This window comes from Athalia rosae, chromosome 3 (assembly GCF_917208135.1).
Source record: "Athalia rosae chromosome 3, iyAthRosa1.1, whole genome shotgun sequence".
NCBI classification, from domain to species: domain Eukaryota; kingdom Metazoa; phylum Arthropoda; class Insecta; order Hymenoptera; family Athaliidae; genus Athalia; species Athalia rosae.
In genome coordinates this window covers 15,178,209-15,191,505 of record NC_064028.1, presented here as the reverse complement: position 1 = coordinate 15,191,505, position 13,297 = coordinate 15,178,209, and the positions used below count along the sequence as shown (strand labels likewise).

General features: G+C 37.4%; 5 protein-coding genes across 6 annotated transcripts; 2 read left to right on the top strand and 3 right to left on the bottom strand.

Annotated features, from left to right (window-relative positions):
- The first annotated feature begins 27 nt into the window (after positions 1–27).
- Positions 28–2,168, top strand: LOC105691839. The gene is made up of 2 exons (XM_012410583.3): positions 28–301; positions 379–2,168. Exon 2 carries the CDS (start codon positions 411–413, stop codon positions 1,497–1,499), a length of 1,089 nt encoding a protein of 362 aa, XP_012266006.2. The 5' UTR covers positions 28–301; positions 379–410; the 3' UTR covers positions 1,500–2,168.
- On the bottom strand, positions 2,167–6,124 carry LOC105691973. The gene is made up of 9 exons (XM_048651984.1): positions 5,769–6,124; positions 4,667–5,616; positions 4,379–4,591; positions 3,956–4,288; positions 3,676–3,874; positions 3,402–3,574; positions 3,214–3,311; positions 2,888–3,149; positions 2,167–2,814 (listed from the first exon to the last, which is right to left on the bottom strand). Exons 1-9 carry the CDS (start codon positions 5,911–5,913, stop codon positions 2,296–2,298), a joined length of 2,892 nt encoding a protein of 963 aa, XP_048507941.1. The 5' UTR covers positions 5,914–6,124; the 3' UTR covers positions 2,167–2,295.
- A 696-nt stretch (positions 6,125–6,820) lies between these two features.
- LOC105691805 (UPF0193 protein EVG1) lies at positions 6,821–8,459 on the bottom strand. Its single transcript, XM_012410532.3, has 6 exons — positions 8,333–8,459; positions 7,904–8,007; positions 7,704–7,837; positions 7,511–7,607; positions 7,285–7,428; positions 6,821–7,202 (listed from the first exon to the last, which is right to left on the bottom strand). Exons 1-6 carry the CDS (start codon positions 8,344–8,346, stop codon positions 6,979–6,981), a joined length of 717 nt encoding a protein of 238 aa, XP_012265955.2. The 5' UTR covers positions 8,347–8,459; the 3' UTR covers positions 6,821–6,978.
- On the top strand, positions 8,416–10,693 carry LOC105691925. The gene is made up of 6 exons (XM_020855725.2): positions 8,416–8,557; positions 8,622–8,822; positions 8,932–9,106; positions 9,194–9,279; positions 9,371–9,506; positions 9,579–10,693. Exons 2-6 carry the CDS (start codon positions 8,742–8,744, stop codon positions 9,764–9,766), a joined length of 666 nt encoding a protein of 221 aa, XP_020711384.1. The 5' UTR covers positions 8,416–8,557; positions 8,622–8,741; the 3' UTR covers positions 9,767–10,693.
- On the bottom strand, positions 10,331–13,296 carry LOC105691923 (WD repeat domain phosphoinositide-interacting protein 3). Of its 2 annotated transcripts, none has more exons than XM_012410745.3 (6): positions 13,048–13,296; positions 12,494–12,670; positions 12,133–12,390; positions 11,856–12,057; positions 11,556–11,779; positions 10,331–11,457 (listed from the first exon to the last, which is right to left on the bottom strand). In XM_012410745.3, the coding sequence occupies exons 1-6, from the start codon at positions 13,112–13,114 to the stop codon at positions 11,351–11,353; spliced, it is 1,035 nt and encodes a 344-aa protein (XP_012266168.1). In that variant the 5' UTR covers positions 13,115–13,296; the 3' UTR covers positions 10,331–11,350. The 2 variants fall into 2 exon arrangements, with proteins under 2 accessions (XP_012266168.1, XP_048507972.1); XM_048652015.1 differs by lacking the exon at positions 13,048–13,296 and adding an exon at positions 12,909–12,929.
- Between the last annotated feature and the right edge of the window lies 1 nt (position 13,297).

The following is a 13,297-nucleotide window of genomic DNA, read 5'->3' as shown; positions in this document are numbered from 1 at the left end:
GGGCGAAACACCGAGAACACTCCAGAAGCTACCGACCAATCGACCTCGATCTTCAAATGTTTTCGAATCTCCGGCGCTCATCCACTTGCACCCCCTACATCCATGCTTGATGCGGGAATATTAGTGGCGCCATCGGGACGACGATTTCAAATTCTTGATGACAACTCTAACCTCATAATCTTCAGTCAACGTGCAGAGGAATGAATGTGCCTCGTAGACGATACGGTCACTGTTTCCAAACTTTGTGCGCTACGTGCTAAGTTTAACATATAATTTGACACCGCGAAACCGCGAACCAAAGGTTAATATTTAAATCCAAAAGGTCCTGGATCTATCAATGTATCGCTGTGATAATAATTGCCAATTCTTTCGTTTCAGTTTACTTTGATGTGGCACTATACAATGTAAGAATGATAAATATGCAACGGTCGTCGACAAATGAATTTCTTTGCACTATCTGCCGACTGCCGACCTATTCGATAAGTGAACTTCATCAGCATCAAACATATTTCCACACTGCGGGGGAATTGTCTCTATCGATAATACGTCTCATTCACGATGAGTCTTTTCGGGGTGAAATGGCAAAAGAAGAAAGTATCTACTCTATACCGCTCCAGACCACATGGCAGAACTCTGGTAATAATGAGGGTATGAACTTTGTTAGTGAACATGGTGAAAATGCAATCTATCCTATCGAAGATTTGGCGCAATTGATGCAGTGTGAAAGTGATCCAAGGCAAAACTGCATTTTTGAAAATTCCAGACCATTGGCTGAGCCACCCAGGGGAAACCCATCTGAAGGCTCCCCATCTTCTCTGGTACCTTCGAGCAACGGCAAATTAACATTACAATGCAATACATCTACTGATCTTACAGAGGCAGATCTTTACAATGTTGAAAAAATAAGTGATGAACTATTTTTGAAAAGTATTGATGGGATTTGCAATGATTTGAAAAAATACAGAAAATGCGCTATGATGAAAACAAGAAGTGTACTACCCCAGATAAAGAGTTCGGCTATTGTGGGGAAAAAAAAGTCTCAAAGTTCAGGTCCCAAAAAGTTTGGAACTACAAACTCGATGGCAATTTTCCCTAAACCTCCAGATGTTGTTAGTCAATCTCTGGAGATAGATACTAGTTCTGTGAAAGAGAAGCTGAATATGGAAACAACTCCTGAACATCTCCCGCGATTACAGCCTCTCCAATATTGTATGCAGACAGAACAAAAGGTAGGAAACAATGTTGAAACTGATTTAACTTTACCTCCGGAACTTGAAAGATTCGATAAAGATCTCAGCGATGAGCGAGATACAGTATCATTTGATCAAGAAGAGACGATAAAAGATGATGAGAAACCATACGAGGATATGCCGCTTTTGGAGATAGCAACACCAGTGTCTAATATCGATATAAATGGTAAGACTTTGCCATCGAAGGATGCTTCCGTCAATTCAAGTGAACTAGGTCAAGTGATAACTGTAACTTTTTGGGGTCTTTGAAAACAGGAGGAAATTGTTTTTAATGAGATTCAAACTTGACTTTTTTTTTCTACGTTTTCTTCTGTATATGCATAGTCCAAATTACGACTACATTTGCTGATTTTACAAACTTTGTTTTGTAATCACTTTTACCCCCGACTTTCAGTATTTGTTTTGTTCGTATTTTTCTAACTTTTTTTAATGAAAAATAATAGTGTCTACGATGTGTTGTGTATAAGTTGTGTGATAATGTTCGATTTCAACTAATTTTCCCGGATTGTTCATAAGAGAAAAATAATCTCCGTCCCCTGGTTCTGGCGTAATTATCGATGAAATAGAAATAACAAGTCTGCAAATGACTGTGTCATTCTTGTAGCTATTTAGGAAATTACGTATTTTAAAAGGAAAGATGAAAAGTAAAGAGAAAAAGAATTATTTCCGTTAAAACTATTTGCACGTAATATTTTTAATCATAGTAATGGCAGCAACATCAAAGACGAATTGAATATGAAAATAAAAGTATACGTATAACAAATAACCGTGAATCTCATTAAGAAAATGATGAAAATCATATTGAAATGAAGTTGAAAAATGTGAACTAATATGATAACATAAATAGGTATGTATTTAGGAATCCCTCTGCATTAATATTATTGAAACACTGAATATATAATTACAATATTTTGGGTACTTTGAATGAGGATAATTTATTCGTTTCTTGAGTGTCGCATATCTTCATTCGGTATAATCCAAAGATGGTCAGTACTGTAGTTTCCAAGTGCAAAATGTATAAAACTTTGAAACTATTATTCCTAGCCTAATAGCAGTCCATCTCATTGACATTATTCTTGTCGTGAGCAACTAGAATATCGTCGACAACTGAGCCTAGACTGTTCGTATAAGTCTTGAGCCAACGGTTTTTCTCCTCCATGTAAGCATCGATGTCACAACTAAAAACGGAGCGCAGAAACTGGGATTTCTGAACAGTAGATATGTACACAAGTTTATCAGCGCCTGTTGGCGTTTTGGCATTCTCACTGACATTCATTGTATTCTTGTAAACAGAAGCCAGTAGATTCATATCATCAGCATCTGCGATAGAGTCGATAATATCTGCGATCATTGGGTTATCATTTTGAGATGCCAACGTTTCATTATGATTAGAGACGACCGATCGATCTTCAGCCGACGGAATCATTTCATTTATTATTTGGTCGTCACAAGAGGAGTCGTCCAGTTTGTATTTCACAAAAATTTCTTTCAATTTTCTTAGAATTTCCGCTGAAGCTTTACAGACTTGAAAATCACTGTCATCCTCTAGTGCCGCAAGTAAGATCTAAAATTTATTTTGAAAAATAGTCTAAACAATCAAAAAATAAGCATAAAAATCTAATATTAGATCAATTTACCCCCAGGCAGTTTTGGTTCGCCAATTCGTCTAGCACCTTGAGAATACGTTTTTGGATTTCACTTTCGTCGAGAGCTACTATCTTACGGTGTTCTTTGGAAAATGTCACAGTAGGAAAGTGTCCGTCAAGCATACCCTGGTCACTGAATCGTGCCGTGATAAATTGAAACCAAAATTGAAGAGCGTTTACTTTCACCTCCCAATGGAGATCTAACACTGCAGCTACAGACATAGCCTTAGCCATTTCATCCTCAGTTGATTTCCTGTAAAGATAACACAAAGTTAGTCACAAACCTTCCCTACTCTGGTGAAATGACGAGCACTTACGGCCACTTTCTGTGAACATATAACTCCTTGACAAGATTCACAGCTTCTCTTCTGACAATTGCCTCACTTTCGTTGGATATCAAGTCAATAGCCATTTTCTAAAGTAGCCAATTATTAATAAAGCTAGTTTTAATCAGCGTGTTAAACTTGAGTGGAAATTAGTTCTCAGAGAAATATACATATCTTACGGTCAGATTCAAGTGGCAAAGCTTTTCATTCCATAGTCTATTAATCCGTACGAAAATTACAATACACGTAAGTGCCGTGGCTCGTACATAACTTTCTCCGTCTTTTGCAGCAACCTCAACTATTAATTCCAGGAACCCATTATCTAGCAGTAGATCTTGGAAGGCTGGATATTCTGAAACATGAAAGAAATATTTCTAATGAAGACCCAATTAATAATTAATTAATTAATCAGATGGAATTATAGTCTTTTTAGTGTATTTAAACAATTCTTACTGTTTTCCGAGATTGTTGCAATTGTGCCAATTACTTCCAGTACACTGTCTCTGACTTCCCAGTTTGGATCGTGCATTCTTTTGAACAGTACCGGGCCGATTTCGTCTCTGTTATTATCGCATTCCACCAGTAGTGCCAAGTTTGGCGTCATGAAATTCTGGATTGCTAGCTTACATAGCGAAAGTGCTTGAACGCATAGCTAAGTAATACCAATAGGGAAAGATTAAATAATTGATTGATCAATGCCATTAAGAATTTCAATAGCTTCTTGATTCAATACTTTTGGTATGACGTTGGGATGGCTGAGGATATGCTGAGCCAAAGTGAGGATGCAGATGGTTTCCAGGCACTCTTGCCACTTGAGTTTATATTTGTTGATAATTGTACAAAGACCATCCAAAAGTGTGGAAAGTAAAGTTGGACATTGGACGATCGGATCATCTAGAAGAATATGGTTGATCTTTGGTATTTTTGCATACTCCGTTTCGCTTTTGTAGCAATTTTTAGCAGTTGGAGATAGAGAGGCACAAGAATGCTGATAGGGACACTTTGGTAGACGCACGTAATCCCTTAAAATGCATGTCAAAGCCTGGAATGTTAGCACTGCCTCATCCTACAAAGATAGCAGACAATGGCTTTAGATGGCTAACAATTATTCGCAGTGAATTCACTTCCTCTGAAACACAGTTCCTTTTGTCCTTACCTTATCGACAATATCTATTACATCTAATTGGATCTGGACACTAGCTTTAGCAATCTGTTCAACGGGCATTGCCTCCTTTATTAACACATCTCGCATCGCATAGCATAGTCGTTGGGTATAAGTGCATGTTAGACGAAAAATTTTCTGCGCAAACATCTCCAACATATCCTCAGTTGCGTCTCGAGAACTAGTTACGGCGAATAATGGGGACATCTGAAAGTAATTTTTCAGTTGAATTACGATCTAGCTTCAATCAAAATACAAAAATTGTATTTGTTACTTATGTACCATTATAGTGATGCATTGATCCTCAATTTTATATTGGTCTTTCCTTTGGATTCTGCAAAGGTTATTGAGTTTTTTCCAGTACACTAACATAATTTTACGACCCTTGACTATGTCGAGTATATATTTCTTTGCCAAAAGCATCGAATCGATGTACCTGATGTTCATAAAAAAGTGCGACCAATACTCATCTGCAACTGGTTCATCTGACCCTTTTAATCCTTGTTTCAGTCTCAAAAAGAGAAGCAAAAACATGAGTTTTATAATGTGAGAAAAGAATTTGGTACTTATACAAGCTTCGAACAAAGCTTTAATCCTTGATTCCAAGTTGGTGATGGATTCTAGGAGTAATGGTATGGTATTGTCCATGGTTGCAAATAGAGTATTCTCCATTATGGCTGTTAGGAGATCAATTATTGTTAAAAGAAGTTCATTTTGGTCGAGATAATGATCTTCCATTGTTGGATACTTTTGGGGAATGAAAGTGTTCATTATCAGAGGCTCAGCTACAACCAAAATAACTTCTCGACAGAATTCAGTGTTTTCAGATTCACACAGCAGCAACTTCCAGATAAATTTTTGACTCTCTCGAGTCACGTACAATGTGTGATTAGAGTGGCAAAATTTGACTACCGCTTTCCAGGTGCCAGTTTTAATGATCCACCGGCGCCCACTAGTATGGCTTAAGAATTCCAAAAGCATGCTGATATAAGCCATTTTCACAGAAGCTTGTAGGTTGTCTTCTTTTAGGCCCAAAGCCATTGATAATTTTGTGAATACATTTTCACGGTCCCAATAAAGGAAATCATACTCATTACGGCCAATCAACCCGATCAGTTTCATTGTGAAAGTAAGCACAACCTGACATGGCTTCTTTTCTGTGGACCAAGTCTCCAATGCGTGTAAGACCCATCTTTGCAAAACTAATTTATCAATATCACTGTTAGCACAAGCTGTAAATAATGGTAGAACCAAAGTTAGGTAAAAAGGTGTAGATACACGTATACTTACTAAATAGAAAAACGCAAGCGATTACGTTAAGAAATTGATACCAGTCACACAAAGTATTGCAATAATCACGGTAATGAAATAATAAAATACTCACGTCCGCCTACAGTATTTTTGGCGATGTGTGAGAGTAAAATATCGCAGTAAGTAGTTGAAGCTGTGGTGTAGTCTGGGCGTAAAAAGAGCTGAAGAACTTCTTTGAGCTTATCACGTTGGTTGGATGGTTCAGTCGAAGACATCATCAGTAATCACGACATGAGACGTGTGGTTAAAAGTTTAGTTATTACACGTCCACCGTGTAAAAACTCAATCAATGCACGAACAGTGCTGTCATAATCCGAGATCTACGCCGCGGGATATTAACAACGTTGACAACTGCTCTGCGACAAATAAAATTCAAATCAGCTTAACCGATTAAGCAACGATCTAACCATAATTAACTATGAACCGAATTTGCTATCCAGTGGCAGCCTGGTGGTAGCTGGTGGTAGCGTTGAGTGTAGATATGGACTCAACGGTGGTAGCACACTATGAAATTCACTCGTAGTTGACCGAAATCAACCCCCTGGCGCTGGATCATTCGAGCGAATGCGCGAGCGCGAAGCTTATGCTTTGCCCAATCAACGACCACGTGGAATTCAATTTACGACCAATAGCAGTGTGAATTTCAAGTTCCTTGAATTGGCGCCAAACCGAGGTCACCGAATTCTTCAAAACAAACGAAACGCGGCGTAAACAAAACAGGGTACGCTCTATTAATATTTAACGGTTTTTCCTGCTTCACGTTTTCCAATCACTATTGAAATCAGTACCGATCGAAATGGAGGTTGTAGTGACCTGATAATGCACGACATCACGTTCTATACCTGAAAAAATACTGAAAACAATGTGCATGAAGTTGTTTGTGCTACATGTGATACTAATCTTTAGTCAACGAGTGAAGTGTTCAGGGAAGTACGTGGTTGAAATTGAATTGTGACGAGGATACATTCCCAGCAGATAATTGTGAGTATAAATATTCACTACTCCGTTTTACCCAGCACAACTAGCTTTGCTAGTCTTAGTATCGTTGTCTCTAATTCTTTTAAGTCGACCGCAGCGTTATTGTCGACACCCAAAAAGGTGGTTACATGACAAAAACCAAACGAATTTTGAACGAAATTAGTAAATTTTATTTGCATCCATTATCAATACGATCTTCCGTATCAATTCTAAGACCTGTTGTAGTGTGACACACAAATTTTGTGCCTCTATTGATATGTCTGCCACCGATTGGCTAGAATTTAACAACCCTTAGATTGCAGATATCAGCAGTCGAGTTCTGCCATAGGAAATGGCTTCGGTGTGGATCGGTCGAGTCTGAATTGATCCATCATTTTCTCGAGTCCCACAGATTTCTGATTATCCATTTTTTTGAGCAGCGTCAACTTCTGGGCTACCTCCTGTTGTATTATTGGTCGGTACTTTTTCCCCTGACCTAATCCTTCAATTTCATTCATGAACTGTAACCTTTCCTCGATAGTCTTCACCACTATAAGAATAATGAGCATTGTTGATTATGATTACCAATTGAACAATGTTCGACCATTAGTAGTATTCAATGGAGACTTTACCTTCGGCGCATGGATCAAAATCTTCAGGTAGTTGGTTTTTTTTCATCGATCTGTGGAGTATCTTTGGCCCATGTGGCGTGGGTGGCATGTCCTGACCATAAGCCATCATGCAGGCAAGATGTCTCTTCTGTTTTTCTTTGTTAACTGTTTGAGGACAGAATAAAGACACGTTTGAACGAGCATGGAATGGTAGAAAAAGAATTTAGTAAGATAATAAGACTTTTACGTAGAGGAGCTGTTCTCCTGAATTGGTCCCTCTCATAGGCACCACTCCTTGCTATTGTATCTTGTGATCGTTTCCTCCATGCAGATGGAAACATTACCTGCAAAAGGAAAATTACAGGAAAAAGGTGTCAGGGAGATTACTATACATATACATACGTATTTTTTTAACGTTTAACGTAAATTTAGTTTTATACCTGTGCTTCAGCAAACTTCTGTGTGCACTTTTTTTTATCATTCAAATGAGGATGTGGCAGGGCTTCCCCTTTGTCCACTGCCTCTTGAATAGACTTTCTCTGCATCATAGTCAGCTTGGATTCTTCCATCAGAACTGAAAAGACAAATTTTTTGCAATGTGAACTGTAGAAATTTTAAGATCTACAGGATCTTTGATTACCTGTAATCAAATTTCGCGTTTCCTCGCTATACGCCGCTCTCGGTGGATTATGGATTGCCCCAACGCCGATCGCGACTCTCCCGGCATTTCGCGATTCCATGATTCTATACTTTACCAAGAGATAAAGAGTACGGTGTTTAAATTCATGCAAATAAACCTCTAATTCCCACAAATTTATTACTTCCACCCCTTCATTTCACCAGAAGATATACAGACGGTAACTGTTTTCACATGTTGCTAGACGACGATGCGATGAGATCGATCGATATATTATGTTGGATGGGTTGTAGATTGTTTATATGTACAAATGATGTACGCAATATATTATTGCGCTATTTTATCGAATTTTTGTGAATAGTCGTAAATAATTTGTGGGTAATTGGTTAATTATTGAAATAGTTCTCCGGATCATGTGTGATAAATAATTACCGGCCAGCAAGCATTCAGGGGTCGCTGCCGGACCTGCGGGCTAACTCTACGTTCGGCATTTAGCCACTCTTCTTCGTATGGATGCAAAATTGCGAATTCTGCAATAAATATACAAAAAACCAGTTGAAGAAGGAATTAACTAATTATAAAATAACCATGAGATCGGTACTTCGTAGAAATTAAATCTAAGTGTAAACCAATTTCGAACACGAACAGCGAGCTAAGGTACAGCTAGCTGCTCTATTTTACTTTTTGCGAGTAGGTATAAGGGAAGTTATTGATTTCACAGCTGGTCTGTTGAGACGCAATCGTATAGCACACAGTGAATTGTGTTGAAAGAAGTACCAAGTGAGGAGTTCGGATAATAAGAAAATATATAAATTGCGATAAATCAAGAACTAATAAAGCTATGAAGATGCGGTTGTTGAAAAGTTGTATGCATTTCTTCAATCTGAAACAGGGGACGATTCTCATTGCCATTACTCAACTGGTAAGTACTGACAAATTATTAGATATTGTTCAACCCGAATTCCTAATATTTAAATAATCTATTTATTATGGTAATTATTGCTCATCATCAATAAACTCGCTCATTACAGTTTCTGTCAGGGTTTACCATGATATTAATGGTATTGGCCCTTGCCCATGCCAAAGAAATTGGTGAACTTGTAGCCAGAGACACCGAAGATGCTCTGGAGCGAGAAACGATTGAGGATATGTCCCCTAAACATATGAACACCAAAAGAATGGATGTAGCTCATCACTTAGCGACCGGTGACCACTAAACCGATTACATGAAATACCATTTTTAATTAATGTGAGATTTAGTATTCTTCATCAGAGAACATGTCATTATTTCAGAGGTACTTTACTCCTTGTACAGTGGGTTAGTCATCACCGTAATACATTTTATATCCGCCATACTCCTTCTATATGGATCTGTGATGGTAATAACGAAAAGTCCCTTATTCGAATTTCACCATTTTACAAGTTTCACTCTCCAATTATTCTGTTAATTCGTCTCCTTTTTCCTTGCAGAACAATCGCCACTTCATGGCACCCTGGATAACGGTAATGATGACGGAAATAGTTGTGGGAATAATGTCTCTCTTCCTTGTGCAACAGGATTGTCCTTTTATTGCAATTTTAGGTGGAAGCGCGGACATTGGTGAACGTTAGTAGCAACTATAAGCATCGAAAGAATGACCAATTCTCATATAATTCATGTGAGACTATTTTTTTCCAGGCCTATTCGTTCTCTTCATTACAATAGTTAATTTCTACGAGTGGTTTGTGGTGTACAGCACCTACAAAACACTGGAAAGTAAGAAGGGTCTGACACACGAAGTTTACTTCGTCAAGAAACAATATGCAGTACCAGTTGTGGAAAATACGAAGTCACAAAGCAATGTTCCACAGCCTTTTGATGTCTAGAGAATTCATCATTAAATTAACTGATTACAATTTTCTTATTTTTCTCTTAATAGTTGAGCAAAAGATCTTGAATAAACTGAAGAAGCAAACAGACGCACATAAAGTGAATCATACCATCATTTTAATCTTTCGCATCGATAATAATATTTTATCCAAAATGAATTGCCTTTCACAGCCTAACCATTTATGAGATGTTAGTGTATATAATAACATAGTATGATAATATTCTGTACAACTTCCTGATTGTAAGTGTCCCTACAGTAAAAAAGGATACGATCTCTAGTCTTGGGTTTGAAGAAAGAAATCGGTTGGAGATTAGATTCACTGTACCTACTAATGAATGTTTGGATTATTTGTCTCGACTTAAGACTGACTGTTACAAATTTTGCTTTCAATTTGTGGAGGGGGGGGGGGGGGGGGGGGAATTTCACATGGGTGTTACATACCTATGCAGTCTGTTGTGTTGAAGTTGCATGAATGAATTCTTGTCATTTCATTATCAAATCGTTCATCAATGATTTTTTACAAATTTGACGGGAAAAAAACTTGGGGTATCACACTGTATTATAGCAACAATACATTTATTACCATGTTTATTTCATTATGCCAGCTATCAAAATTCAACATTCACATCATATTATCATCATTATACCATGTTACAATCAATCGATTAGTGAAAATTTGATTTGAAATTTGTTAATGATTTATTACAACGTTGACAACTTATTATCGTTGAATTTTTATTATTGACAATAGTGATGTATGTATTTTCATTTGTCAGTATATGATGTATAATAATCATGATAATAATAATAAAAATGATGATGATGATGATTATGATGATGTTGACAATGATGATGACGATCATGATAATGCCATAACTATGCTATGTAATCTTAAAAATAAAGCTTCATAATTTTATTTCAACCTACAACGTATTCTTTGGAGCCTGCCGCTGAAATAGCAAAAACAAATCTACTGGAATCAAAGGATCTGAATAATGATCAAAAAAAGTGGCATGGCGACTGTTGAGTGAATTTTTCCCCGTTTCAATCCAACATACGTTTGTAGATTCACCACGTACGATACTAGTGAGATAATTCACAGTAGCAAGATTTGGCTGGACATACGTTTAAGAAAAATTTAGTTTCTCACAGCCATCAAAGGCATCGTTACTAACGAATCCACATTAACGCTTCAGCAATATCTCCAATGAATATATAATCAGTACAGATAATATACATTTAAAACATATATACAATATATATATTATTATATATGTATAATTCTTGCCGCAGCAACAGAATTCTTTTACAACTTCGTTATGTACTTTTTAATCGGTAAGTTAATACCTTTTCAAAGATATTTTCAGTAACAATTTCACGCATTGCTCCTTAACGAGACAGGCGTGAGTCTATTAATCTTGTAAAATTTGGTCCGATTTCGGTTTTAATTCGATGACTTCTTATGTCATATATTTTTTTTGTGATTAAATAATTGACAAAATGAACGAAAACTGCGGTGGATCTTTCTGCTGTGATAGGTAACATTTCGACTCTTTTGCTATTAAGATTTCTCCTTCAGTCACATCTTGTCGTCAGTCATTTCTAAAAATTGAGCATAGAAATCCCTGCTGCACTCTCCCTTGTTGTTAAATAAAAATTTGTGGTAACTACCATCGGCACATATCACTGCAATTGCATGAGCAAAAAAAAATAAGAATAGAATATCTGTATTTTTGCTGTGATTTGATACATTTATTTAGTTCTGAACAACTAATTTTACTTACCGATTATTGTGTTGTTGTCTTTCCCAAAGGCACACATACATTGGGGTCCGCTAGGTACTTGAAACTTGCAAAAACTCCAGTTTGAGCTAAAGTATTTTGGCAAAAAAGTAGCTGACGCCAAACTTGACTGACGATTGAGCTTTTGGTCTTCAACTGCAAATACGTGAACCGTGCCATGATCACTGGCTACACATAGCCATGTTGAATCATGGTTGAAGTTTATACTAAAATCCAAATGATATCAATGTTATCAACCATTAGATTTTAATAATGGGAAAGTGATATTAAAATTCATCTCACCAATAAATATTTGCATGGTTTGCGCCTCTGCGTAATTCATTTATCATATTTCCGTTTTGTGTGTCAAATACCCTTATCAGCGTCCCCTTTTCCGATGCGGTGGCAAGTCTTGTACCCTGAAGATTCAGAGATATACATGATAAAGGGGTTTCATGTGCCTCTATGTTAAGAGGTTGTTTCTCTGTGTTCGCCAGATCTATAACTGTGGAAAATTGACAGAAATATAATATCAGATATCAAAATTGAATTATTTGACAAAAATAGCAGAGCCACTTACCCTGAACGTGACCATTTTTTCTTCCTGGAAAAGCCAGGAGTGAATTATTGCTGTTGGGGCAAAGTACGCAAAGTCCTCTTGGGTTTGGATTCGTCTCAAAAACATGGAGCTGTTGAGGATTTTGAGTAAACGTGTAGACCTTTATTACTCCTTCGAGGATTACAACTATTCTATCCCTCCGCAATTTGACTCCCTTAACTGGGGCGTTGAATTCCAACGTTATGGCAGGGTTTTTCTTGAGATCATCCCATATCATTACTAAAACATCCTGCTTTTCAATATTTTTTTCTTGTGGTATTATAGAAAACAATCGAAACCGACCATGTTGTTTATCCTTTGTCAACGCTAATCATTTGTTTACCTCTGTTTGTTGGGTACATGGGTTTGGCTCCACCGCCAACAAGTGCCAAGTAGTTACACCTAAACAACATCTCTACGTATCCAAGTCCTCCGTTGCTGAAATTATGCCGTTCTGTTTCTTTCAGAGGGTCACAATTATATACTCTGTACCCATTTTCCATTCCACAAGCAAAACAGCCTGAAATATTATGCATTGTTAGATCATTAATGCTCGCTCAGACATTCGACAAACGCCAATCTCACTCCTGTTGTTCTTATCTGTTTATGCCAACCAACAGTTCACATAAGTTAGTTTGTTTCTCTTTCTTTTTAAATTATCCAAATATTCTCGTCCATGGACCATCTAAACGCAAACGCTAATAGTAAACCCGCTCACAGTGTTAGTAATTCGAAAAAGATTGATGTTTTTGTATTACATCTTGCTTGTCCGTTTCACGATGGTGCAAATTTTTCACTAGGAAGAGAATTTTGTTCGTCGTATACATTATAGTCGGAATGTCACACAGCGCTGTCAAACTAAACAGCGTAGCAGCAACAGCTACGACCAATACATACCTTGGTCCTGGTTGAAACCAGCGTACAAAAGGCCGTTTGAATGAGGATTACCCGCGGTTAAATTCATCGTGAAAACAATTTAAATTTTGGGCCGTTTTTCGAATAGGTCAACCACATATACCGATCACATTTTAGCCGGTTGTTCAACCGTTGTCACTGTTCATCTCAACGGCTGCAGGCAGGCCAGGCCACCTTGAGGCCACAGAGAGATGATAGCTCTGCCATTTTTATTGCACACGCATGCGCAACT

Coding starts and splice junctions, on each gene's coding strand:
- LOC105691839 (XM_012410583.3), top strand. CDS start 411: ATGATAAATATGCAACGGTCGTCGACAAATGAATTTCTTTGCACTATC.
- LOC105691973 (XM_048651984.1), bottom strand. CDS start 5,913: ATGATGTCTTCGACTGAACCATCCAACCAACGTGATAAGCTCAAAGAA. Junction 4,289..4,378: donor TAATAGATATTGTCGATAAG/GTAAGGACAAAA, acceptor CTATCTTTGTAG/GATGAGGCAGTGCTAACATT. Junction 2,815..2,887: donor CGAACCAAAACTGCCTGGGG/GTAAATTGATCT, acceptor AATAAATTTTAG/ATCTTACTTGCGGCACTAGA.
- LOC105691805 (XM_012410532.3), bottom strand. Junction 7,838..7,903: donor AACGCGAAATTTGATTACAG/GTAATCAAAGAT, acceptor TTGTCTTTTCAG/TTCTGATGGAAGAATCCAAG. Junction 7,429..7,510: donor CAGGAGAACAGCTCCTCTAC/GTAAAAGTCTTA, acceptor GTCCTCAAACAG/TTAACAAAGAAAAACAGAAG.
- LOC105691925 (XM_020855725.2), top strand. CDS start 8,742: ATGAAGATGCGGTTGTTGAAAAGTTGTATGCATTTCTTCAATCTGAAA. Junction 9,107..9,193: donor AGCTCATCACTTAGCGACCG/GTGACCACTAAA, acceptor TCATTATTTCAG/AGGTACTTTACTCCTTGTAC. Junction 9,280..9,370: donor TTCTATATGGATCTGTGATG/GTAATAACGAAA, acceptor TTTTCCTTGCAG/AACAATCGCCACTTCATGGC.
- LOC105691923 (XM_012410745.3), bottom strand. CDS start 13,114: ATGAATTTAACCGCGGGTAATCCTCATTCAAACGGCCTTTTGTACGCT. Junction 12,671..13,047: donor TGGTTTCAACCAGGACCAAG/GTATGTATTGGT, acceptor ATAATATTTCAG/GCTGTTTTGCTTGTGGAATG. Junction 11,780..11,855: donor AACCATGCAAATATTTATTG/GTGAGATGAATT, acceptor TTTGGATTTTAG/TATAAACTTCAACCATGATT.